This window comes from Loxodonta africana, chromosome 8 (assembly GCF_030014295.1).
Source record: "Loxodonta africana isolate mLoxAfr1 chromosome 8, mLoxAfr1.hap2, whole genome shotgun sequence".
In the NCBI taxonomy this organism is placed as follows: Eukaryota; Metazoa; Chordata; class Mammalia; order Proboscidea; family Elephantidae; genus Loxodonta; species Loxodonta africana.
In genome coordinates this window covers 57,954,714-57,981,923 of record NC_087349.1, presented here as the reverse complement: position 1 = coordinate 57,981,923, position 27,210 = coordinate 57,954,714, and the positions used below count along the sequence as shown (strand labels likewise).

Below are 27,210 nucleotides of genomic sequence, written 5' to 3'. Positions count from 1 at the left end.
TGGATTTTTCCAGCTTATTAAACTTTTCATTATGTTCCTGAATAATCTTTCTAATTTCTTCAATTGCTTTATCTGTGTGTTCCTTGGCTTGTTCTGCATATTGTCTCATTTCCTTCCTGATGTCTTGAAGGGTTCTGTATATTAAACTTTTGTATTCTGCATCTGGTAATTCCAGTAATGCACTTTCATCTAGAAGATCCCTGGATTCTTTGTTCTGAGAGCCTGTTGAGGTGATCATGGTCTGTTTTTTTTATGTGACTTGATATCGACCGTTGTCTCCGAGCCATCAATAAGTTATGGTATTAGTTTGTGCTTGCTTACTGTGTTGTAGCTTCTTGCTTTGTTTTGGTATGCCCCTATGGGTTGCTTGAGTGAGCTAGCTTGATTATTTTCGCCTTTGGAGCTCTGATGTCCTGTCCCCAGATGGCTAGAGCTATTATCAGGTATATCAATCTAGGAGTCCATTCAGTTTTCTTGTACGAATTCAGCTCAGGTGTCCAGGTAGCTGATCATCAAGTGTGTGGCATAGGCTCTGTCTTATAGTCTTAGAGGGGCAAGGGTGATTGGTGTATACACTGATGTCTGATTGCAGCAGGGGGTCACGCTCTGAACAAGACAGGGGGCTGAGAACTGACCCTCGAGTGTCTCTGAAGAAAGCACATCCCTGTTTCCTAGAGTGTGCAGGTGGGTGGGTTCTGCAGACGGACCATGGGCACCCAAAGTTTTTGGTTGTAAGGACTGGGAAGTACCAGTTATCTTTGGACCCCGGTCGTGGGTGGCTGGGTGACCTGAGTGGAGCTACCAGCCCTTGGGTCTCTGATGTGGGTAGGTGAGGACCTTGTTTAATAGGCAAATCAGTGTCAAACATCAAACCCCACCTCTCCACCGCTGAGCTGAAATGGTTGGAGTCTGCCAACAAGGGCCTATTCTCCTGAAACAGGCCCACACAGGTCCATGCAGAAGGGAAAGGTGCTTGAGGTCCATGGACAGTTTATGCCTGGACAGGAGCCACTTCTGTCCTGAGCTCCCCTGGTTAGTAGAGCTAGGAAATTATCTTTTCCCCCAAATGCAAATTTTTTTCCTTCCCCAAGGCCAGGAGGATGGCTCTAGGTGCTCAACAGTGCCTATTTCAGGCCCAGGGAATTCAGCCACTGAAGCTGGTTTTTTTTTCGGGGGGGGGGGGAGGGGCGCATTAAAATACATGCAAGTACTTAGCTTTTGCCGGAAACCCTGGTGGCGTAGTGGTTCAGTGCTACGGCTGCTAAACAAGAGGTCAGCAATTCGAATCCGCCAGGTACTCCTTGGAAACTCTACAGGACAGTTCTACTCTGTCCTATAGGGTCGCTATGAGTCAGAATCGACTCGATGGCACTGGGTTTGGTTTAGGTTTGGTTTAGCTTTTGTGGAGAGCACCGTTCTCCTCAGGTTCCAGAGGTGTGAGTAGGCTGTGTGGCCAGCTGCTTCTTCCTGAGGAAACTATGGCTGATCGCTAGTACCAGCCCACCACCGCAGCTGCTCCCAGAATGGTGCCTGAGGGTTCACCGCAATTCAGGTCCAGTAACTCCTCTCCACTTCTGAATGGTCTCTTCCTCCCCCTGCCCCTCAGTTAATTTTCTAAGCTTGCCTTTGAAGCTCAGGGCTCCCAGCTTGTCACAAATATACTCGTTTCACTTGTTTTTTCTGGTCTTTGTTGTAAAGAAAGCTTGCCGGACGCATCTGTCTATTCTGCCATCTTGGCTCCACCTCCTCAAACTTCGAAATTTTTAGAAGGTATACAGAAATAACAACTGGGTTTCCCCATTGAGAATACTAGTACAGGTTAATAAAATATTAATCTGTATCAGAGCCCTGGGGGCAGGGACTACCCTTTCAACTGCTAACCAAAAGGTCAGCAGTTCAAATCCACCAGCTGCTCCTTGGAACCAGACTGTTCTACTGTCACATAGGGTCCCTATTATGAGTTGGAATCAACTCGACACCAATGGGTTTTTGTTTTGTTTTTTAATGTAGCTTCAGCTTCCTAGAGAGTTCTGCCAAAATGCTTCTCACTTACCAAGAGAAAAGCCTTCCTTTTTGTCTCTTTTGCCCTGAGAAAATCAGATCTATTTTAAAGTTATTCCTGTCCCACATTTTAATAAAATGGAAACAATACAAGTTGCTTAATTGAACAGTAATTACAGTAGGTTTTTTTCAACAAACCTACCATAGCTTTCCAATGATATTCTTAGATTGAGATAGTTCACTTCTCCCATATGGCTTTAGATTACTGACGAAACATCAGTCTTTACTATACACATAAACTAGGTGTGAATACTGTACTAAATTGCATTCAGACATTTCCTTTAAATTAGTTAGATATTCTGATTTCTGAAACATTCTATTCAGGAACAGGAAAAAGAAAATTTCTGCAAATTCTTGATTCAATAGAATTGCAACTGCAGTTTCATAAAAGAAAGAATCCTTAAAGAATAGCATCCAGTTGAGAAAAGATCTGAAACAAAACATGAGTGTTTAATACTGGTGTGGCTGCTACTCTGCCTGGTGAGCTTGAGCAAGTTGTAGAGCCTCAGTTTCTTAATCCTGCAAAGTGGAAATAGTATGAATGGCGTGACTACGGCTGTGGTAAAGATGAAAGATCAAACCCAACCCTGACCTATCGCCATCAAGTCGATTCCGACTCATGGTGACCCTACAGGACAGGGTAGAACAAGACCATTAGAAAGCCATTAAAGCATCACACAGACTCAAGGTTTCCATTATCATCTTATCTAACTCCCTACTCAAAGTACAAACCTACCCTTTAGCATCACTGAGAGCTTCTGCGGCATCCCCTCCAGTGATGAGCACATCTTCAATTCACTGCTTTCAGACAGCACCAATTGCTAGAAAGTTTGGATAGACAGGTAGGCAGTCAAAATCTGGTTCCTGGTTAACCCTGATCATCTATCCTAACTAAAATTTCACTAAAGGAAGGAGCAGGTCAGTAGGAATCTACTCAGTAGGAACATTTGCCACAGGGCCTATGACTAACTGCCCTTGCAGTGTTTTATCTTGTTCATCACGCTGACTCCAGGCAAGTAGAATGAGTTTGCATTCCCTGAGCTCCGGGAGAGGGTTAGCCAACAGGGGTAAAAGGGTTCCTGTGCTGTTAATAGGGTAGTCACTAGTCACACCAGGCTATTTAAATTTTTAAAATTAGTTCTTCATCTTGAGTGCTCAATAGCCACATGTGACTATTGACTACCATATTTGATGGCATACATAAAGAACACTGCAAACATCGTGGATGTTTCTACTGGATTTGCTATCCCCTACAAGATTCCAGGAGCCCTGTTAAATACTTTTTAGGCAAGTTACTAAAACATCAGTGAAGAAATTTGACATCATATGAAAATACTTCATAGTTACATAATTGAGTTCTTACTCTGAGCAGTTAGAGAAAAGGGTTTCATTCCCAAGTGAAGGTCCTAGTCTTCAAATTCTTTCCCAATAATCTTAAGAAAATGGAGATAGTATTTATTGATTACCTATGTTATCGAACAATCATTTCCACATATTTGGAAATCTAAGTTTCTCTCTGTGGCGTGACTGCATTAACTCCCTGTCTTTTTCCAGGACTTAATAAATTGTTAGGACAAATAACACAGTATTCTAGATCCCCAGACCGTCCACACCAGTTAAGAATCCCTATTCTAACTTTATAAATGTTAATATACAGCTTGAGTGCTCTGTTGGTGAGTTTCTTTAAACGGCTTATGGGTGGTAAGGTCTGTACCTAGGGTTCTGTGACTTGAAGGTATGAGGATAAAAATGAGTTCTTACTCCACTAGAATTTTTATTTGGTTCAAAATTAAAACAGGCATGAGAGACGCGTGGACTCTCTCTCCCTAGGTTGTATTTAGGAATGGAGGAGATGAGCATCACTCTTTGATGACTTGTGTGGTCTTGCACAGGCAGACACTTAGGACCTCTGGAGGGCTTTTCCACCTCTAAGATTCTTTTTCAGCAGCCCCTCCTCCACCCTCAATCCTCAGGAATCAGTACAAAGAGGAAAAAAATGTGAACATGGTTTAGAGTCTTTGCAGTTCATTTTTATGTTAAAACACTCATGCTTTAGAATTACATAGATAGACTGGGGGTTAACTAAGTCCTGTTGTGTAATCTTGGGAAAGTTCCTATACCCCTGTTGCATCATCGATAAAATGTGGGTAATTACACCTCCTTTTGAAGGTGATGTGGTTTAAGTGAAATGTCATTAGAAAGTACCTAGTATGATGCCTGGCACATACCAACGGCTTAGTGAAGTTGATTAGTTCTCTCTCCCTCCACCTCCACCCCTTACACTGGAATGAATACCAAAAACAAAAGAAAATTGCCCATATTCATCTTTACTTTTGTAGAGTTTCTAAACCAGTACAAACCTGTTAATATCAAGTTGATTCCAACTTATGACAACCCCATACATGTCAGAGTACAACTGTGCTCCGAAGGGTTTTCAATGGCTAATTTTTTTGGAGGTAGATTGCTAGGCATTTCTTCCAAGGCACTTCCAAGTAGTCTCAAACCTCTAACTTTTCAGTTAGCAGCAGAGCACATTAACCATTTACACCACCCAGCAATTCCACAGTGTTCTTACTGAGTCTTTATTCTTTCCTGAATGTTTACGTTTGACAATACTCAGCCTATGAATAAAGGGATTCATGAACATGGATAGCCTCACATTCAGCTTTGCTATTTTAGTGGTCCCTGGCTACAACTACATAGAGTGAGGCAGATAAGTCAGGGTTTCAGAGTGTTCATCTTGATCTTCTTACTGGACAACTGGGAAGACTCTGAAGAAGCCATACATAGGACCCCATCTCAGAGAAGTCATCATTCCTCAGGGTGTTTGGGGGTGGAGGTGGTTATAGGACTTATCACATGTATGGTAGTCATCGGTGTTTTTCAACCAATATTTCTGATACCATCTTCCAGGTACTGTCTTGATCGCCTTCAAATTAGGTGTGGCCTTGTGATTGTGCTTTGGCCAATGACATATGTTTTAAAATCACTTCTAGGTGAAAACTTTAAGAGACAGTGTGTTATCTGGCATGTTCTTTCTTCCTCTCTGCCAGACAGTAAAAACAACATAAAAGAGAGTATCCAGTCAAATCAAAATATGCATGCAGTATGAATGAGGAAATAAAACTTTTATTAGTTACTTTAAGTCACCAAAATGTTGGCCATATTGGTTCCTGCAGCACAGCCTACCACAGCTTAACTGAAACAGTATATTAAGTACCTGAACTAGTGGCTGGCATGTAGCAAGTACTCAGTAAATGCTGACTACTATTATTATTACGTTATTGTCACTGATACTGATATTTGGAATAGCTCCAGATCTGCCTACGCATATCTGGAACTGGAACTGGATTTTAAGTTCTCCAGATTTCGGTATAAGAAGGAGCTTAGCATTTGGCATTAGAAAAATCACAGAATACACTAATTCTAACACCTGTTGACTGCAAGCATCTAAAAGTGACTACTGTCTGAGTCCTTATTTCCTTATCGATAAAATGGAGATAGACACTAAAAACTGAGGGGGTTGGGTCTAAGCATAGTATGTAATACCTGGGGCAACACCGGTACCTAACAATTCCTTCTGCTTGGCACCAACTCCAGTTCCTCCTGCCTCCCTTCCTCAATCCCTCACCATTTTTGCAGATGTCTCTTTATCCTTGCCTTGGCTGCTCCATGAAGAGATGGAGAGGAAATCACCAATGTGTTAATTTTGCTATTGGTAGCTTGAGTAAAAATGTGTGTCCACTGGGACACTGAAACTGAAATCTCTATAGATTTTAGTTAGTTCCATTAGCTCTAGTCCACATGGGTAGGTATGAAGAAAATTAAACATTAGAATCATTTTTTTTTATTTTAAAATAATCTGCACTGTGTGTGTGTGTGTCTGTGGAGTGAAAGTGCACTACCCATAAGCTTTATCCTAAAGCCAGAAAATCTCTTGCTAAGGTGCTATACTTCCAGAGTGATAAAGCCAGTATGCTGGAAGGGTTTCCAGTAGGAGGTGGTAAACTATTGCTTAAGGTCCAGTTCTGGGCTGCATCCTGTTTTTGTAAACCCAGGAGCTAAGAATGGCTTTTACATTCTAAAATGATTAGGAAAAATCTCAAAAGAACACTACTCCATGACATATGAAAATAATATGAAATTCAAATTTCGATGTCCATAAATGAAGTTATATTGGAACACAGCCACATCTACTCTTTAACTCAGAAGACTGGAGTGGAAGAACCTTATCCACCACTATCAGTAGGCACAGGGCCACACTCAGCAAATCCTGTAGCCATGGCCTTCCAGTTGATTTCCCACTCACGGCGACCCATGTGTTACAGAGAGAACTGCTGCATAGGGATACTGTCTGTGGATGCTTTCCAGCTACAATGGCAGAGTTGAGTAATTGCTATAGAGACTGTATAGCCCACATAGCCTAAAATATTTACTATCTAGCCCTTCACGAAGTTTGCTGACCCCTGGTTTAGAGCACAGAGTTCAGAGCTAGACAGCCTGGCAGCACAGCACAACTGGGCAACTTCCCTCAGCTCCTGTTTCCTCATCTGTATAGTATGTATAACAGCACCTATCTCATGGTGTTTCCAAGAGGATTAAGCAAATACGTAAAGTTCTTAGAACAGGGTCTGGCAACTTTTTTTTTGGTAAATTGGAGCAGCAGTGGCTTACCAATGCATTTCTTACTAGAATTCTTGCTGAATAAGGATGTAAAAGAAAGGAGTTCCTTAATGTATTTGTTCCAACCATAGTATGTCACTGGCATTTGTGTTATTAGCAATTTGTTAGCAATAATTTTAAGAATTTCATTTGCAGCACTCCATTAACATTCAACTCTTTAGCAAAAGGGCAGTAGGAAGATGCCTAAAGACAAGTTAAATGACAGTTTAGTAAACTTTAACATTCAACTATTCACAAAGCTAATTCTGCATTACTTACAAAACTTTTATATACTACATACTTCTTTCAAACTTGAGTCTTGAAAGAGTTTACACTCAACTTTGAAAAGGCAATACTTCATAGGGTTCAGCCTTCACCATCTGTTCCTTATAGTTAGTTACCTTTCTGAAGAATCAGATTTCAACAGAGAGGTGAAGGGACTCATAAAATGACTCATCTACCTTGACGATAGCTACAGTGTTTAAAACAATGTTCCACTTCTTGAATCAAACACAAAACAAGTAACATTCTATTTACTTCCCACAAAACAAGTAACATTCTATTTACTTCCCACGGGCTATTAGAATTTTTCTCAAGAGTCAGGACTTTCATTTTTGGAGTCTGAGTATCTAAAAAAGAGAACTGAGAATGAAGAAGTGGAAGTAACTCTTAAGAGGCAATGATCCTAGTAAGAATCTTCACTCAGAAGCTCAGAGTGGAGGAAACAAGTCCACCGTCTTCATTAAGCACAGGGTCGCACTCAGCAGGTTCTCTAGCCATAACCTTCGATTCCCACTCACCATGACCCGTGTGTTACAAAGCAGAACTGCTCTATGGCACAGGGTTTCTTGGCTGCAGTCTTTATGAAAGATAGCCAGGCCATTCTTCTGTGGTGTCACTAGGTGGGTTCAAACCTTTAGGTTAGCAGTCGAGTGTAAACCATTTGTGCCACCTATGCTCTTGTAGACCTAAATGTAAATCTTGCTCGTTAATGCCTTCCTTAAGACATAAAAATTCAGAAAAACATGTCTAGTCCTTAACAGTAAATGGCAAGCAAGCAATTTTCAGTTACATAAAGCAAAACCAAACAAAAATCTCATGTCTTAATTGCTTCAAACCAACTGGATGGGAAATAAAAATGCAGGAAGAAAACCATTCTCTGAATAAACCAGGTGAATACGGATCTTTCACCTTTCTGAATATTTTCCAGCATGCTTTTGCTTCGCTTTAAACTTTTCTTATATAGGAAGCTGCTGAGTAATTTGGGCGGAAAGGGGTTGTTCTCTCTGAATAATACACACAATTCAAACAATTCCTTTTCCTAAGAACCATCTGGGCTAGGTTGCCCGGCCCAGTAAAATAAACTCTCTTCTCCCTAGGCCATATCTGAGCAACGCCCAGCTTAACAGGGGATGACAAAGTCTCCTATCAAAGAAACACACCGTTGTTTGTCAGTGATGTGTGCAACCACAAGCCTAACGCCCCTTGCACACAGTTCCTGAAGTTTATCCCTGTTTTCCAGGGGCGCTTTCATATTTTTTTCACCGACCTGCCTCTAAGAGTTGCCCTAACGCAATTTAACACCTCTCCTGCAATACAGCACTCTGCTTAGAGCGGGCTGCCACATCCAATAAGTTGTTTCAAATAAAAAACGTGCGAGAAAATAGCAAAACAGGAGGAAGAAAAAAAATTCTCTGGCACTGTACTATATTGAAGGAGCCCTAGTGGTGCAGTGGTTAAATCGCTTGGCTGCTAACTGAAACGTTGGCCGTTGAACCCACCAGCCTGCTCCGTGGGAGACAGATGTGGCCGTAGGCCTCCCTAAAGATTTACAGTCTTGGAAACTCTATGGGGCAGTTCTATTCTGTCCTACAAGGTCGCTGTGAGTTGGAGTCGACTGAATTGCAATGAATTTTTGGGTTTGGTACTGTATTGGTGTTGGAACGTCCCATTAGTTTCAAAGGAAGGGAGGTACCTGCTGTGAATTGCATCACGGGCCGTAGGTCAACACCGGACCTCCGTTTACGTAGGTCTTGGTCCAAAACCCCACAAAGATAGGAATGTGACCAAGCAAGAGGAGCCGGCCGAACCCCAGCCCAGGTGGCTTCAGACGCTCGTCCCCCGCGGCCCACGTGGTGCGCTCGGGGGCGGATCCGCGCGCTGGGCGGGCGAGCGGCCGAGCCGGCTGGCGCGGGGCGCGGCGTCGGCGGCGGCGCAGTCGGCGTGATGTCCTACCCGGGGCACCCTGGCGCTGGCGGCGGCGGCTTCTACCCAGGCGGAGTAAGTGCTGCCCGCGCAGGCTCGCGGCCCGGGCGTGATCCCCGGATTACGGGGAGCCGAGAGGCCGCACTTGGCGACCCCAAGGCCGGCGCGGAGGCGCTGCTGGGCGGCTACCCCGGCGCTTTTAGCTGTCGGCCGTTCTCTCGCCCCAGGCCCTGGCGGGTCGCCGCCTTCTCACCCCCTCCTCTCCGTTGATCTTCCCTCAGCTTCCCTCTTCCGCGGTATGAGGTCGCGGGTGGATTGAGACCCAGGAAATCCACCCTGTCGCTCTTCGATTACGCGGCGTGGAATTGCGCAAACTGGGTGTTGGTTTCTTCCGCTCTCCCTATGTGTTTTCCCCGAAAACAACAGCCATTTTAACCTAGAGTGGTCTAAAGAGCCACTTCCTTCCCTTTAAACGAAAGCAAGAAGAAAAAGAAAGAAAAAAAAAAAGTGAGGGGAAAATCCGCTAAAGTAAAAGTCTTCCGGTAGGGATGTCGCCCAGCCCGGCGTCTGGGATGCGCGTCGTCGTGGGAACTGTTTCCAAGAGAGTGTTCTTTGGCACCATCTCCCTGCCGCGCAGGGCAGGGTGCTTACCTGGAAATACAGCCCAGCCGAGACACCTTACTTCTTCCTCACTAGGCTGCGTCTAGTCACAGAATTTTTACCAACTCTAGCCTTTCATGGTTCTTAAAATCTTTTTTAAAAACCAAACAAACTTATAAACAATTCCGAGACTTGCTCTTCAGTTGCTCTCCTGGGTTATATTCATATCAGTAATGTGCAGGTTAATGGAATTTTTAAACTTGCTTCGCTTATGCGGTGCCACTTTCATGACAACCTATTTGGGTTCAAGTTGTTGGTTTTTAAGTTATAATGGGGGTGAAAAGAAAGAAGGGGGTAGGGTGATTGCGGTTAGAATGTGCTCGGTTGGTTGTGGGGGAGGTAACGATGTGAATTGCCTGGCTTTGCATCAGTCACTGATGAGTGAATAAAACGATTCAGCGGAATGATGCATATTGTTTTCTGTTTCACAGTATGGAGGGGCTCCTGGAGGGCCTGCGTTTCCCGGACAAACTCAGGATCCGTTGTACGGTTACTTTGCTGCTGTAGCTGGACAGGTTAGATTTTCCGTCTAATATTAAAGAAATAATCAGATTCTACATTTGTATTCCCTTTTTAGTGGTGCAGAAAAATGAATTTACTTTGGGAAGGAATCCCTTTGCTTTTTGCAAAAGAGAGAAGAAAATTGACAGAAAATTCACTTTGAAATATTCAGAACAAAATGTGGCATCCTATTTATGTTGGTTCAGTTCCAAACTAGTGATTGAATGAGGGTCATTTTACATAAGGGATTGTAAATATCCTGTGAGGATTTGTAAGGTAGAAAGATGCTTTTTAAGTTTTCAGAGTACAGGGTGGTTTCAAGAAGAGAAATTCAAAATCTGGTGAACATAAACTCATGTTTGTACAACTTAAAGAAATATGTTAATAATTATGTAGCCAGATTCTAATGGATACTTTCTTTGGGTTGAGCTTAATTGTTAATCAGTTCCTTCCTTGGGGAATAGGTAAAAACCCACCAGCTTCAAAGTAAGAAATTTACTACTCTTTCCTGTTATGAGGAAGTTAAACTTGTGAACAGTTTAGTTTCTCTTTGAGGCAGATGCTGTTAATAGATCAGCTAGTCTGTGTCATTTGGAGTTGTGGCCTATCGACATGGAGAATTAGGGTCAGCTTCCGGAGGCCTTTCACTTCTCTACCTTCTGAATTGCAGGACAGGAGAATCAGCAGGTGCAGGCTTACTTTGAGGGAGGACGCTCATGAGGTCACTGTGTATATATAGTAAATATACTGTTGCTGTAACTCAGACGTTAGGATATTTCTCCTTATGAATCCAACTTAGTTTTGTTATGATCAAAAGCTAGAAATAACACGATCCTGATGTGAAAATGCTGCAGACTATTATGGGATAAAAACCTAAGAACACCTTTTCAGATAGCACCCTAAGAAATACAGGTTGAGAAATTGGATGGAAAATTGAGTCTAAAACTGGAAGAGCTTCCCCTGAAGTATCAGCTTAATCTGTTAATGATGTGTATCTTTGAAACCACAAACAGAGCGGACCTCAAGCCTAGCATTCTTAGATTGCCTGTGCCTGCAGCTTGTAAGTGACCCAACCTGCTTAGCTTTCAGCAGCCCTATATTCAGCATATCCACTGTCTTTCAAATCATTGACCTTACTCTTAACTTAAGACTTAATGATACCCACGCACTTGAGAATTTAGGCGTTTTATTTTGAAATGCCTAAAAGATGACATATATCTACTTTTGTTCTGGTTCAGCCAGTGAGTGGGCATTGGGCAACTGTAGCTTCCAGATATAATTGGGTTGATTTGAAAAAACCATTCACCAAATGACAAGAAAAGGTGACCAAGGCGTCTTCTATCTGCGTGAACCAAGGTTTTTATTTACTGATGTCAGTTGTGTACCCTGAAAAAGACAAAAATAAACACACAAAAAAAACCTCTACTAGAGAGACTAGAATAAGATTTTTAAGCACTTATGAAAATGATTTTACTTTAAAATGCTTATTAGCTTTGGCAGTTTCCTAGCTCAGACTGAAAGATGAAGAGTTGCCAAGACAGAAACTAGTTTTATTCATACATTAAAAATATCAGTGGAAGAAACTTTGAATTCATCTTAGTGTTTTTTTTTTTTTAATTAGACGAAGAACCTTTGCTTGAAACTATTGCCAAATCTAATTCAAGAATTTGGCAAGGGAAATGTTGGAAAGGTATTTGTAATACTAACATACAGAAGTAAACAACATTCAGACTTCTGTCAGTTTTTTTGAAATAGTTATTTACAGTATAGCCTGAAATTGAATGCCTGCTTTACTTATGGATTGGGAACTTATGGATTGGGGACTATGTCCCGAATTATCCATATTTGGAAGAGGGCTTAATAATTTGATAACTTCCTTTCATCACTGAATTATTTTTGGAAGCAGAGTGAGGAAAAGAATGCCCACTTTTGGAAGGCACTCCTTAAAAAAAAATCTCATGATGAGTGATGATACTGATTGCTTTGGTATTATTATTGCATTGAATACTGAAGGTAGTCAAAGAACCAAAAAGTACAAACACTATTGTGATTCCTCTTCCTGTTTTTTTTCCCCCAAAGGATGGGCAAATAGATGCTGATGAGCTGCAGAGATGTCTGACACAGTCAGGCATTGCTGGAGGATACAAACGTAAGTTGACAGAGTTTCTCTGAAAGTACTCTCGGATTTTATAGTTTAGCTGTTACTCGTCATTATTGCCAGGAAGAAAACGAACCTTTTCTGATCCAGCAAAGTTTAGAATTTCAAAAGCTTACTTAGGTTGTTTATTATTTCACAATATTAATTTGAAAACAAGTCTTAATAAATCATTCCACTCTACCCACTAGTTTAATGGATTTCTTGGATTTGGGCTCCATGTTTCTGGAACCATTTGAAGCAGTAAGACAGCTTATATGGCCTCCTTCACAGAGGACAAGTTAAGGTGCTGAAATGAAATCTGCCAGGTCAGGTGTCACTAATGATAGGAGCTAACATTTACTGCTCACCATTTGCCAAGAGCTTCCTCTGCCCGAACCCTGGTGGCACTTAGGGCTTTGAGTGGGTGGTCCTGCATTCCTGTTCCTGAATGGCTGGTCTCTAAGCTCCAGGCATGTACTGCAACATTGAATGCTTGCATGACATCCCTCAGGTCTTTCGTCTTTAGAGGATGTATTCAGAGAATGTGTTAAGTAGGAAGTCCAAAACCAAACCCATTGCTGTTGGGTGGATTCCGACTCATAGCGACCCTTAGGACACAGTAGATTGCCCCATAGGGTTTCCAAGGAGCAGCTGGTAGATTCGCACTGCCGAACTTTTCGTTAGCAGCAGAGCTCTTAACCAGTTTGCCACCAGGGCTCTAAAGTAGGAAGGAACCTTCCTAATTTCTGAACTTCTTACACTGGTCCACCTCCTTCTCTTCCGTTTCCCACCTGTTGGATCTCTGCCCTGTAGTACAGCCTTTACATTGCCTTCCTGCCATGGCTGCAGTTTAGGAAGTAATGCCATGGCACTGCATCCTGACTGGGGGCATCTCAGTCATTGTCCCAGACCCACACCTCATGTTTTCTCTTCAAATGATATCTTGACCATGATAAATTTCCAGGAAAGAATAGTGTCTTGGCTCAGCTGTGTTCCCTGCCACCTTCTTTGCCAGTTGTTAATTGAGACAGAACATCATATTGAACCCCAATTTCATGCTAAGCTGTGGACTAAAATGCTCAAGCTAGAATTCACACTTTAGGACATACTGTGGCATTTTTTTTTTTTTGACCAGTGTTTACTAGCTGACTCTCTTTTTGAACTCTTCGCGTTTCTCTTTTTTCACCCTTTGTTTTAGGCGTCTTCCCTAGCCTGTTAATATTTCCTAGCTGAGGAATTACTACAAAAGGGGAACCCTTTGCATTTCTGTCATTTCATATGGTCCTAAACAAAAGAAGGAAACCCTGGTGGCACAGTGGTTAAGTGCTACAGCTGCTAACCAAGAGATCGGCAGTTCAGATCTGCCAGGCACTCCTTGGAAACTGTAGGGGGCAGTTCTCCTCTATCCTATAGGGTCGCCAGGAGTTGGAATCAACTCAACAGCAGTGGGTTTGGTTTTGGTGGATTAAACAAAAGTAAAAAATCTAGGGATTTTTTACTTTTGTAGGCAACACATTTAAATTGTAAATTGTTAACCTGGAACAGTTGGCCCTTTGACCAAAGAAGTTCTAACAGCAGGGTTTACAGAAGTATCACAACACAGACTTATTATTCTGTACTCTTTTCAAGAATAAGAGGTGTGGCAGGTTGTAAAATCTGACTAACAAAGTATATCCTTTGAGATCAGTCCTCTTAAAAGTTTCATTGAGAAAGCCTCATTTAGTGAACGAGTAATACATAAGACATGTCCTAAGTCATCAGGACCACATGATTGTATTGATTTGCTAACTGTCATCTAGTCCTGAATTATTTTTCCCAATACAGTAGAGGCTGTAATGAACCACATCCTGCCTTCGAGGCACCAGAGTAAGTGTTGCAGTACAAAAACTACACTGCCATTGGTTTTTTAAACTCAGCTTCTAAACTTAGAGGTGCAGATCCAAGGCGGGGGCGGGGGAGGGCCTTAGTACTCGGCCCCATTGTCTAGGGGCCTCTTCTTCACAAGCTTAAAGGAAGGAGTCATACCTAAACATAAGGTTGATGAAGGAAGTTGTTCTAGTCTGTAAGATAGTAATTCAGCTTATTTCCTTGGATTTCATTGTTGCTCTGTGGTAAGGTTGAGAGAAACAATGGGAGGTAGGGCTTTTCTGCTGGGTCCATTCAATTGTGTATTTCTAAGCCAGTCTGGTATGTGAACAGGGGAAAGGAGAATAAAAGTAAAGGTAAAAGTATTTAAAATACATTTGAAATTTGGAGTTATTTAAAATAGAATTAACATTAATAAAAGCCATTTATGGATTTTAAAAAATGCAGTCAACAAAATTGATTAAAGATTTTCTTTACTTGAACTAGACCTGAGTGTTCTAGTTTCCTAAAATAGAAAATTATAGTCCTCTACCCTTATTAGAAGGAGCCCTGGTAGCATAGTGGTTAAGAGTTCAGCTGCTAACCAAAAGGTTGGCAATTCAGACCTACCACGTAGTCCGCTAGAGAAAAGACCTGATGATCTGCTCCCATGAAGATTACAGCCTAGGAAACCCTATGGGGTAAATCTACTCTGTCAAATAGGGTGACTATGCGTCAGAATCCACTCGATGGCAGACAATAGCAATGCTAATTAGAAGTCCCTAGGTAATGCAAATGGCTATTAAGTGAAAGGTTGGTAGTTCGAATCTACCCAGAGGAGCTTCGGAAGACAGACTTGGTGATCTACTTCTGAAAGATCCCAGCCATTGACAACCTTTTGGAGTCCAGTTCTATTATAAAACACATGGAGTCACCACCCATCAGAATTGACTTGTCAGCAACTGGTTTTTGGTTGGTTATAGCCTTAATGGTATTCGGACTTGTTTATACATTACTTTTTAAAATCCATAAAAATCAGAAGATTTTATTTTACAAACATATTCCTCCTTAGACTGTTTGAGAGGGGCTATACAGCTTCCTATGCAGAGATAAGAATTCAGTCTTACCGTTCATTCATTTATTCAGCCAACACACATTTAATGACCACCTACCATGTGCTGGGTGCTAGAGTGTGCAACCACAAATAGTGCTGATGGAACATTGTGAAAAGTACCAGAATTTGTGAAGCACAGAGGCTATGGTATCACATGGGACAGGGGTGTAACCTAGGCAGAGTTCAGGAAAGGTTTCCTTGCAGAATTGATATCTAAAGTGAGAAGAAGTGAACATCGAGCAGAAGTGAGGTGGACCAATAAGTAAGTGGAGTGAGGGAGCTGTATACCACTCAACTAGACCTACACGTACAAAAGGCACTGAGATGAGAGAACACAGCTCAGTCAAGAACTGAGTAATTCACCATGAAGATAGTATGCGGGGGTTGAAGGAGGAGTGAGAGACAAACAACTGGAGAAGTAAATGTGACTTTATATGCCCTAATAAGGTGTTTGGACTTTATCCTGAGAGCAATAAAAAGCCTTTATTGGTTTTCAATAGGAGAAACCCATACCACCTCAGCTATAGGTGGCGGCATAGGCATGGCTTGGTAAAACTGGAGTCACAAACACCAGTCAGGGTGCCTTTGGAGTCACACAAGTGGGAGAAATGCTAACTGAACCAGGGAAATGACAATGGGACTGGACATGGATGGATCCTAAGTTATTTAGAAGGCGATTGAATATTGGAGGAGGGGGAGGTTTCTGGCTTGGGTAACTGAGTGAATGGGGGTGCCATTCATAAAATGGGAAACAGGGAAGTTGTCTGCTTCATGGCCCCTTAGAAACTTTGATCTAAGCCCAACATAATTGGTTTTGTCCTCTTGAGCCTGTGGTTGTCAGGCTCACTAGACTTTATCAGTGGTTCTTCAACTTTATCAGCATCAGCAGCACCTGGAGGGCTTGCTAAAACCAGTTTGCTGAGCCCAGCCTTAAGAGCTTCTGATTCAGGAGGCCTGTGGTAGAACCCGAGAATCTGCATCTGTTAAAAGTTTCCATGTGATGCTGGTGCTGCTGGCCCAAGGACTGCACACATTGAGAATTCCTGCTTTAATGTGAATAGATTTTACCTGGGCATCTTGTTAAAATGCAGATTCTGATTTTGTTGGTGTAGAATGAGGCCTGAGATTCTGCCTTTCTAACGAGCTCCAAGTAATACTGATGCTGGGATCCTGGAATGACACTCTTCTTGGAAGAGTGGTCTCAACCTTGCCTGCGCACTGGAATCATCTGAGAAGCTTTAAAAATTGATGCCCAGAGATTCTGATTTAATTGTTTTGAGATGCAACTGGGTGTCAGAATCTTTAGAAGCTTCCAGGTGATTCTTTTGTGCACCCAGCGTTGAGAACCCCTTGTCTAGACTAGAGGAATATTGTACCTCCACACAACTTAAAGGTCAGAGTGAAGAATGGAGCAACTCTTTCCCAGAGGGGTAGAAAAGTGATGTTGCCTCCTCCTACCTCAGGGGATTATGTTTGTAGATCAATTGGAGATTGAAAGAGCAAGATGAAAATAGTCCCTAGACTTTTATATCCAGTAACACAGGAATACTTCATAACAAACACAGGAATCTGTTATACATGAAAAACCTATAGTTTGTGCCATTTAAAGACCTCGCAGTAATAAGAGTAAGCTCAGTGAGTTTTACTTAGCTCAGTTGGGTTTTAAATTCACTTTGGTTAGAGGGAGGAAAAATGAAGCTAGAAAGAGCTCTAAGAATGTTCTATGTGCTTCTTAACAAAGTTGCAGAATTTATATTAGCTTTGTCCATGTGACCCTTGTCACTTCTGTCCTCTAGCCTTACAGCTTCTTTATACCTACATAATATTTCCTCAAAGTCATTGATTTCCATTAACATGTTAGATGGGTGGGGTTCTTTATTTTTAATTTCCTACTGCTTAGATAGATTACCAGTAGACAGTTAACCAATGGGTATATATAGTCTGGAAATCCTGGTGGCATAGTGGTTAAGTGCTACGGCTGCTAACCAAAGGGTCAGCAGTTTGAATCTGCCACTCGCTCCGTGAAAACTCTACAGGGCAGTTCTACTCTCCTATAGGGTCACTATGAGTCGGAATCGACTTGATGGCACTGGGTATATATAGTCTAGTTTTGTTGCCTAAGGGAAATGTCCTCCAAACACATTTAAACTGTAAGTAAAATAAACATGCTTCTGAACAGTGGCCATTGCTGAATTATTCCTCAAGAGCTCTCTTATTTAACACACAGTTCTAACAGATATACTTATCTGGTTTCATATATAAGCTGATTGTATATGAGAAGAAGTTATAGATTATTTGAGGTAGGAGGTCATCACTCAGTGCCTCCCATTAAAGGGAAAAGACAGGAAAAAAATGATAACACCCACAACTAGCAAAACCAGCTATTTATAGTCAACTATGATTTTTTTTTTTTTTAAATGAACGGCACTGGGTTTTTTTTTTTTTATGAGAAGAACAAAGCAATATCCCACCCAGTGTGGTGGATAGATAATATTGTGGTGAATTGAATTAATTATATTACACTGTTAAAGACAAGATAGTATATAATACTTTAAAAAGTGTATCATAGAACATTTTCAACATATCCAGGAGTTGAGATAAATATAAGTGAACTCCTGCATACCCATCACTCAGCTTCAGCAGTTACCTTGTGTTGCCAATATTGTTTTATCTCCAACTCCATCCTTGGTTATTCTGAAGCAAATCCAGGATGTCTTATTTTGTCTGCAAATACTTCAGTATATATCTTTCTAAAAGATAAAAATACATTTTTCCCCCAACTTCAACACAGTAATCACACGTACAAATATTAATAGTACTATGCAATGCATTTTAAAGTACTTTCTATTAAAATTGTTAGAATGAAATTCGGGTTCTGTATGGAAAAAATCTTTAAAGGTCCATATAATTTGGTTTCCGTATAAATTGAGTAGTATATAAAGTATATCAGTAATACCATTTTTAATTAATTTGAATGGATCCAGTATAATTCCAGTTTTTGAAATTGTTATTAATATGATTGCATTTTTTTTTGTTTTAACAGCTTTTAACCTGGAGACTTGTCGGCTTATGGTTTCAATGCTGGATGTATCCTCTACTGTTGCCTAAAGTACTTTTTTCTGACAAAAAAAATTTCCTTCGTAAAGGAATTCATTTCAAAATGAATCCCAGTAAACAAAAATGACCAATGACCACTAGAGAGCTTTCTGAAATAATTAGCTTTTAAGATGTAATTTGGTGTGAACGAAGGAAGAAACCTTAGTAAATAGAATACTACTAGTCATTCAAGAATTTAAGGAAGCGTTAAAGTAGAACAAGTATAGAAATAAGTAGTCAGGGAAGCTTTTTTCTTTTAACATTAAACATTCTGCATGATTCACACCTGACCTTCAAGTAATGGAATTTTTCACATCACAGTTGTTGGACTCAGTTTAGCTCTGGAGCACATTTTGAAGAGAGGTTAACTTGTGCTGACCCTGCAGTGGCTTCCATCCTACCTCATTTTCCAAAAGGGAAATTCTTGGGTGTGGGAGGGCTTAACAAGAGAATGGCAGGGCCAAAGAAGACCCTAGGACAGAGGGTAGACAACAGAGTCTGAGGTACCCGGAAAGGGAAGCCCAGTTGGCAATAACTAGGCTGCATTTTACATGGGGCTTATGATGAAGATGTTAGTTCCTTGTAATCACATCATATAGATTATTCTTTTCCCATAGTGAAAATGGGTGCTCAGAGCCTTTTCTCCACAGGCCTTTGTCTTTTTATTATATCAAGAAGAAAATATAATAATTTTTAAACTTTTTTAGCAGAAAGCATATTAAATCCCTCTTATCCTTGGTCTTTGAAGTGTTGCTAAATAAAGATGCTCTGATCTTTGATTACGGTTCAGAGAGACATGTCTGGCACAATGGGTTTCAATGAATTTAAAGAACTCTGGTCTGTGCTGAATGGCTGGAGACAGCACTTCATCAGTTTTGACAGCGACAGAAGTGGAACAGTGGATCCTCAAGAATTACAGAAAGCCCTGACAACTATGGGTAGGTATTGCTAACTCCAGATTGTCAGTTAACTGATAGAAGTTTTTTTATTTCTAAAGAGAAATGTTACTTGAAGGCAGTTTCTCTATTGGGTTTGTTCTGTATGTTTTAGAAATTGTGTGTGTTCATAATTAAAATGAGTTTTCTGTCTTAAAAATTGTTTTTGGTTATTTTTTCAGTGGTCTCCATCATCCCTTAACTTTTTTTGTTGGGTGATTTTTCTCCCTTTCAGGATTTAGGTTGAGTCCTCAGGCTGTGAATTCAATTGCAAAGAGGTACAGCACCAATGGAAAGATCACCTTTGATGACTACATTGCCTGCTGTGTCAAACTGAGGGCTCTCACAGGTGTGTTCTTTGAGGTCGCATGTCACTGCCATGGGCCAAGACATCATTTTTATGACATTTTGTTTCTCAGTGCTTCTGAACTTTTATTCTCACCATTCTTTTTTCCTAACATCAGTGAATTTTTAACAGTTCTATCAAGCATATCCAAAGGAGCCCTGGTGGCATAATGGTTAAGTGATCACTTGGTAACCAAAAGAGCGGTACTTTGAATCTACCCAGTGGCTTCATGGAAGCTTTCTGGTGATCTGCTCCAGTAAAGATTACAGCCTAGGAAGCCCTAGGGGGTAGTTCTACACTGTCATATAGGGTCATTATGAGTCAGAATCAACTCACAGTACACAACAAGGTCAAGCATATCCAACAGAATAATTTTGTGACTCTTTGCATCCTAACACTTGAGGGCAAACGTTTTATTAAAGTAGTTCTTTTTCTGTTGGGCAGGGCTCACATGGGTGGGATATTTGATCAACTATTAGATCAGATCCATCCATCTTTTTTCTAACTAAATAATATCCCTGTTATTAAGAAGTTTGAAATTCTGCTTTCATCATAATTAGATAATCACCTGAGAAGTCACACAGCTTTTATTAACTTTAGGGTAAGGTGTGTCTTTCCAGCTGGAAAAAAAAATGGCAAACTTTTGCATATCGTAGAAGTTGTTGCATATTAAGCCTGCTCATATTCATATAATCGGCATCTTTGCTTTGGTCTTTTGTTGATATAGTCTGGTTGTACAGTTTAAATGTTATTTCAGTTAGAATCCAATGCCAAAGTAATTGACTATTGTGATGTTAGAAAAGAGGTAAAGCAAGCCATAAATTTTTACTGTGTTGTTTCACAGACAGCTTTCGAAGACGCGATACTGGTCAACAAGGTGTTGTGAACTTCCCGTATGATGACGTAAGTCTCAGTGAATTAAGGACTAAGCAGGTGGATCAGATGTGCTTTGAATAGTGTCTCTTTTGAAGTTCGCTGTTAAGGACATCTTAAAGATGCCAGAGCAGTCAAGGATTAAATGATCAAAGGAAGTCGTTAACCAAAAATTAAAAACTCAGTAATTTTAGAAAGTCCCTCAGTGGCACAGTTTGTGCTTGACTGGTGACCTAAAGGTTGGTGGTTCGAACCCATCCAGCAGTACCACAGAAGAAAAAGCCTGGCGATCTTGTGTTAAGATTACAGCCAAAAAACCCTATGGAGCAGTTCTACTCTGTAACGCATGGGGTCACCATAAGTTGGAATCAACTCAACGGCAACTAATAACAATAGAATAAGTAATTTTAGTTACAGTTTTAAAGTTTTTATTTATGTAAATTTGTTCTTTTCAAAACTGAAATGCTCTAAAATTGAGAAATTTCTTGGGAGAGAAAATCAAAATAAATTAATAAATTTTATCATCAGGCCTGTCCATAGTTAGAGCGCCATCTAACTGCCACTACGTTAAAACTACCTGTGTTCAAGGCCCAGCTTGTCCCACTTATTAGCTGGACCATTTAGACAGGTTCCTGTCATTTCTCTGAGCATATCTGCGTAAAGCAGATATAGAATGATGCCTTCTTCACTGAGCTGGTACGGAATTTAAATTAGGAATGTCCTTGAGAAACATCAGGCACATACATGTCTGCTTTTGCCTTCTCTATACAAATCATCTCAGTCATTGAGAAATAGCTTTAACAACTCAAAGCTCTACTTTGCACCCCTATGTTCTTCATTGAGGACACAAGGCTCAAGCTTAAGTCTCAATGTAAAACAAGTCCTGTATGAACAGCCAGTCTAAATGAGGTAGGATAGGCCGTGCAGCCAGTGTAGACATAACCCAGTGCCATCTTTGATGCATTAGTTGAATGTACATAACTAAGCTAGGGAGATGTTTAGTTTTTTCCCTGCACTTTTTGCACAGCCATTCATTTAAAAAGAGAAAAAAAATACTTTGAGACTTGAAATTACTGTAATTACTGACTATTCTAAAATGTTTCTTCATTGCAAAGTACAAAGATGTACATATTTTTGGCATAACAGCTGCCGCAATTATGAGTACACTTTAAAAAGGCCCATATGTGTGCGTAAATAAGCATATTCCTTCTGCTAGAAAATGTGCTCCTTTTAGTCTGGATTAACGTCTCAGTTGACAGTCTCTCACTTCCAAAGATCAGGAGACTGTGTAGAGTGGAAAGCTTTGGCCTCAGAAGGGGCCACTTAAGAGATTTCTAAATCCCAGGTTCTAGTTTCCTTTTCTCAAAAGTAGGGATAATCAGCTTGGTCTTGTGGGAGTACAGCAAGAATTAGTGGTAACGTGGGTAAAGCACAGTGCCTCGCTTGTGTTGGGAACCTAGCAGTCTATTGCTGTGTGTTTAGTTGTGAAGCAAATATTTCACAGTAAATCCTGAAGCCTCTAAATTTGGGTTTCTAAACTACAGGGAAGGGTCAAATGTTCTGCTTGTCTAACATGTATTTGCATGCTAGGATTTATTCTAATAAAGGAGATGTTAAGGGAATAAACTGTTGAGACACACTCCTGTAGAGTAGTAGGGGAGTACTATGCAGTGTGGGAGTCCCCAGGTGCTGTAACAGTGTCAGCTCAACTGTTACTTGTATTCTTGGGGTACTACCTTTGACCACGACCATCCCTAGAGTCTCAGATATTATTTGGAATTTAAATAATTCTTTATCCATTGGAATGAGACAGGCTTCCTATAAGAAACTTAGAAACGAGAACCCTATTTTTTATATTAGGCTGTCTGCCTCACAAAAAAACCTTTCTATCAATCGCTTACCCTTATTTTAGAAAGTTATTATTTTTTTAATCCACAATTCAAATTAGAAAATCAAAATGCAAGCTGCCTGAAAATAAAAAAAATTTTAAAAAACCAAACCCGTTGCCATCGAGTCGATTCCACCTCATCGCAACTGACCCTATAGGACAGAGTAGAACTGCCCCGTAGAGTTTCCAAGGAGTGCCTGGTGGATTCTAACTGCCGACCTTTTGGTTAGCAGCTGTAGTAGCTCTTAACCACTACGCCGCCAGGGTTTCACCTAAAAATAGGACCGTGTGTATTAAGTGTTAGGAGGTCTGTAAAATAACACTTGACTTTTCTCTTTTTCAGTTCATTCAGTGTGTCATGAGTGTTTAAATCAAGAGGAAGCTGCATGCACATAACTGACATTCCTCCTTGGGTTCTCCTTTGCTCCTACTCTGCCTTCAGTAATGTGTGTAAACTTACATGGGTACTTACCCTTAACGGCTTGTTGTAAAGGTTATTACTTTATGTACAGCTGAAGTTTTGTGTTAAGTTGGAATTCTAATAATATACAGTCTGGACTGTTAGACCATTTAGCACTTACACAAGCCATTGTCAGTCATGCCTTATTTTCTTGCTAACCCACTGTTATGCAAAATTAAGTATGCAGATGATTAAAGTACATTGTATATTTTTCATTGTGAGATACTACAGACTTAGATGACAGCTGTTGTCTTCTCCCAGAGCGGCTTTTACATGGTATTTAAAGTTTTAATGTATGGAGTATTCCTATGTACATGATTTAGACTCCCTTGGGTGTAAAAAGAACATCTATGTATGTGTTCACTTTAGTGGAAACAGTACAAGTTTTAAGGCTTACAGGTATTCTGACAGCTGTATGAATAGACAGGGAACTTGAGTGATTATTTTCTGCCTCTTTAAAGCCTGTGGAAACCCTGGCGCACAGTGGTTAAGTGCTATGGCTGCCAACCAAAAGGTCAGCAGTTCGAATCCGCCAGGCGCTCCTTGGAAACTCTATGGGGCAGTTCTACTCTGTCCTCTAGGGTCTCTATGAGTCGGAATCGAGTCGACGGCAGTGGATTTGGTTTGGTTTTGGTTTTAAAGCCTGTTGAATAATTGGAGTGGTAAATACTGACACCAAGTCCCTCTTTGTCATTTTCCATATAGACCTTTGTTAAATATACTTAAAAAATCTCTGTACAATATGAGCATACCTATGTGGAAAAAAAATGGGTAGAAAAAGATTAAGGGAATATGTGAAAATATTAACTGATAATTTTTGGCTAATGGAATTCTAGGTGACTTTAATTTCCTTTATACATTTCAGTATTTTCCAAGTTCTCTATAACATAATGTATATTTCCTTCTAAAATGAGAAGATGTTAATTTTTAAAATATTAATACATCCATTTTATATATGCCATTTGCTCATACTTACATTAAAAAAATATATACTGCAAAAGGACTGGAAAGAGTGTACCAAAATTTTGATGTGGTTACCACTGGGGGTCAGGATGAGTTCTTTTCTTCCTTCCTACAACTTTTCCAAATAAGCAGGTGTTACTTTTATAATATAATTTTTTTTTTTTTTAAACCATGAGCTTTGTAGTAAGATCTGGAATTTAATCCAGGTTGTACCTCCCATTTTAGGTAATCTCAGAGCCTCAGATTCCTCATCTGTGAAAAGAGGATAATACCTCACGAGGTAGTTTCAAATATTAAAACTGTGTTGGCATAATGAGCTCCAGCAGTGTCTGTTTCTTAAATTTAAAACTGGTTTGGTTTGCTTTCTTTTCCAGGAAAGCTTAACAGATAAAAACGAAATTAGTCAATTGTCTCCTTGCCCACCTGTGTCTTACTTTAGGGTGCAATATGAAAGTTATCAAATGATCAATTAGTTGTCAACTAGCAAAAATAAAACATCTTCTAAGGTCGCCACAAGTCAGAATCAACTCAATGGCAATGGGTTTGGTTTGGTTTTAAGCATCTTTACACTCATTTCACTAACTATACTTTAAAATATTGCTAAAATGTATATATTCATTCATTTAGTAAATATTTAGTCAACCCTAACTTCTAAATGTATTTATGTCAAGTAGTCGTGCCCTGGTTACGTATCAGAATGTGAGGCACCTGCTCTATAATATGTGGTGAGTTTAGGTTTCATTCCAGATACATTGTCTGCGAGGCCAAAAAGCCTTGCGTGAGCCAGGACTGTCCAGAAAAGGGCTGAAGGAGGCTCACCTTCAGCATGTTAAAATCTCGTTTGGTTCAAACTCACTTTCTCTGAGGAAATCATAGTTCAAGGAAATGGTACTTCCCTGGGTGAGCATAAACATAGGGTGAATCTAATATGATAAGAAAGAAGGCCCTTATTGACCCATGGTTATGGGTCGTGTTTGAACCATCCTATTGCTTTAATAATTCCCAGAGTGTGCTGTGTTAATTGTGGTTCTGAGTACTAAGGTACTATAAAACCATGTCTCTGGAAACATTCAGTTAATTCAATTTTAATTATTGATACATCACAGCAAGTCTCCTTATCTCCTCTACTTGTGCTTTCTTTCTTTCCGAAAGCATGGAGCCTAGTCTTCAGCATGTCCCTGCAGTTAGAAGTTTCCTTCCCCTTGACAAATTTGACAAATTCATCCTCTCTCTTTAATTACAGCCAAAGTCTTTGTTACAAGTGAATCTTGTGTTGCCTTATTTCTATTTTATGTTGGGTTCTGTGTTTCGTTCATTGTACAATTCCAGCGAAGCCTCACCCACTTTGTTAAAACTGTTTCTCGGTTAATTTTTTCTTAAAGCATCTAGTTGGATGCTTCAGTTCATCTAGTTGAATACTTGAGTTACTTCAAGAATTAGGTTCCTCTAGTTGCGCCAACTCAGGGTTTAACTTTATTTTGGAGATGTGCACCTCAGTCTTGTGCTCCAGAAGATTCATGATTTATAAAATATAACAGTTGAGGAACTTCCATAGGAATGTAGATACAGGAGACCTGGTGTTTCCTGGGGCAATTGGAGTAGATTAGTACCACAACTGTTATATTTAATCTGTCACAGCTCTCACTCCTATTGAGCCAAGTGGAGTTTAGACTCGTATGATATTCCAAGTAGTACCACCAGTCCATGAGATGGCATGGGAGCTAAAACGTCTAAACTTCTGCTATTTTTGAGCTAGACTCTGCTTTTGTTTGAGAATGTTTGTTACTATTTCAGTGTTCATCTTAATGCCTAATACGTAAATACAAATACAGGAAATTGAGGTATATATAATCACCCTTTTTTTGAATCTCAAATTCACAAACTCCTTGCCAGTGACATCCTGTTTTCCTCACATTACAACAGTACCGTAACTGTTTATAACTACTTTTTTTCCTCTGCAGACTATGTGCTGAAGCAAGGACATTGCAAATGCCAGGGTAATGACTGGTGGGTAAAATGGTGATTGCAAGAAGATAAAAAGGCCAGGGTTGAAGAATGTTTTAGGCGTGAGCTCATGAACATAACCTGAACCCATCAAAGGCCTAATGATTTGGAGTCCAGCACAAGGGATTGTATTAAATAGGCATAGTATTAAATATGAGGAAAGGCAGGTGGGAAATAGAGAAAGGATCTGCCACCCAGCTGAAGAAACTGCCCAACAAATTGAGTACACCCGGCTTACTAGAAGACTGTTGCATTTCTCATATGCGGGTGGTCTCTTCTGGGGCAGTGTGGAACGGAAAAGGAGGAAATAAACCTCTAAGAATACCTCCACAAAGTGTCTGAAAGAGAAACAGTGGTAGGAAAACAAACAAAAAAGATCAGACTCATGCATCAAAATAACATAAATCTTTTATTGAAAGTCACTTTACTGATGTTACAACAAGGGTAACATAGAAAACCGTGGTATCTTATTAGCTTCAGAAGCGAATACTAATAAAATTGTGCCAGAAACTTGAACCTCAAGTTACAGTGGCCTTTTTTTTAAAAAAAAAAAGCAGTATTTTGTTTACCTACAATGTAAGAACAGTTGTATAACTGGAACAACTATAAAACAAATCACACTTGCTCAGGAAAGCAGTTGGTGTTTGCCAGAACCAGGTAATTTTTAAAATAAAGATCCTGAAGAGCAGAGTAGCAGAGAGACCGTAATGTTACCACGATGTGAATCTTTAGTACAGACACGTGATAGTGAAACTGTGCCGCTACTAGCACTTCCCCATGGGGTGGCTTCCACTGTCTGTCTGTAGATGGGACATCGCCCCTCAGAGATGACAGATGTGGAAAAGTACTAGCACACACATCTACACTGACTAACAGACTGTAATGTTTAGGTAGAACACCTTTTGGGGATGCTAGTTTTGAGGGGACTGTCTTCATCCAGCAAGTTAAAAAAAAGTATATACTTAATCATTGTGAATAAACCTTTTTGTTAAGTACTTTTGTAGTTACTGTAAAAAAAAGTTTTTTTTCCTTACTAAACAGGTATTGGGTCATTTTTACCCGTTAAAAAAACTGGCTGTAGAATCGCAGTTTGATTTTGTGCTGGATTTAAAAGAAGTGGGGTTTCTTAATCAGGCAGTGATACACATGGGTAATTTAGCAGGAACTCTTGTACTATTACTGAATAAATGTATTCATATCAGCACGTTCTGTATTGTGTTATGTGGTATAACTTAGCACCGCTATCCTTAAAGATTTGGGGCTATTTGCATTATTTTTTTTAGAGGTTAACCCTTAAACACTCATGCACAGTCTAAAGCCTCTTAAGAGGCTAAGGCCTAAGGTAAATGTAGATTTTATATATATTTTTAACATAAGAAGAAAATACTCTTCATAAATTCTTTGAAAACTTTATTACTTTGTGCAATATCTTTAAAAGTACACTTAGTCTCATTGTATGC

The 27,210-nt window shown here is 40.2% G+C and overlaps 1 protein-coding gene and 1 long non-coding RNA gene across 3 annotated transcripts in view; one reads left to right on the top strand and one right to left on the bottom strand.

Annotated features, from left to right (window-relative positions):
* Positions 1–8,910, bottom strand: part of LOC135232235 (uncharacterized) — a 54,001-nt gene extending 45,091 nt beyond the window's left edge. Inside the window, exons 1-3 of one of the 2 annotated variants that reach the window (XR_010322677.1) lie at positions 8,699–8,910; positions 4,422–5,107; positions 2,798–2,882 (exon numbers count right to left, since the gene is read on the bottom strand). This is a non-coding gene — a long non-coding RNA (uncharacterized LOC135232235). The remainder of the gene's footprint in view (positions 1–2,797; positions 2,883–4,421; positions 5,108–8,698) is intronic. The other variant, XR_010322676.1, reaches the window with a different exon arrangement.
* SRI (sorcin) lies at positions 8,886–24,063 on the top strand. The gene is made up of 8 exons (XM_003407161.4): positions 8,886–9,003; positions 10,020–10,103; positions 12,169–12,238; positions 18,229–18,272; positions 19,072–19,219; positions 19,452–19,565; positions 20,407–20,465; positions 22,667–24,063. The coding sequence occupies exons 1-8, from the start codon at positions 8,950–8,952 to the stop codon at positions 22,691–22,693; spliced, it is 600 nt and encodes a 199-aa protein (XP_003407209.1). The 5' UTR covers positions 8,886–8,949; the 3' UTR covers positions 22,694–24,063.
* Positions 24,064–27,210: the final 3,147 nt, after the last annotated feature.

Coding starts and splice junctions, on each gene's coding strand:
- SRI (XM_003407161.4), top strand. CDS start 8,950: ATGTCCTACCCGGGGCACCCTGGCGCTGGCGGCGGCGGCTTCTACCCA. Junction 9,004..10,019: donor GCGGCTTCTACCCAGGCGGA/GTAAGTGCTGCC, acceptor TCTGTTTCACAG/TATGGAGGGGCTCCTGGAGG. Junction 18,273..19,071: donor TTATGGTTTCAATGCTGGAT/GTATCCTCTACT, acceptor ATTACGGTTCAG/AGAGACATGTCTGGCACAAT.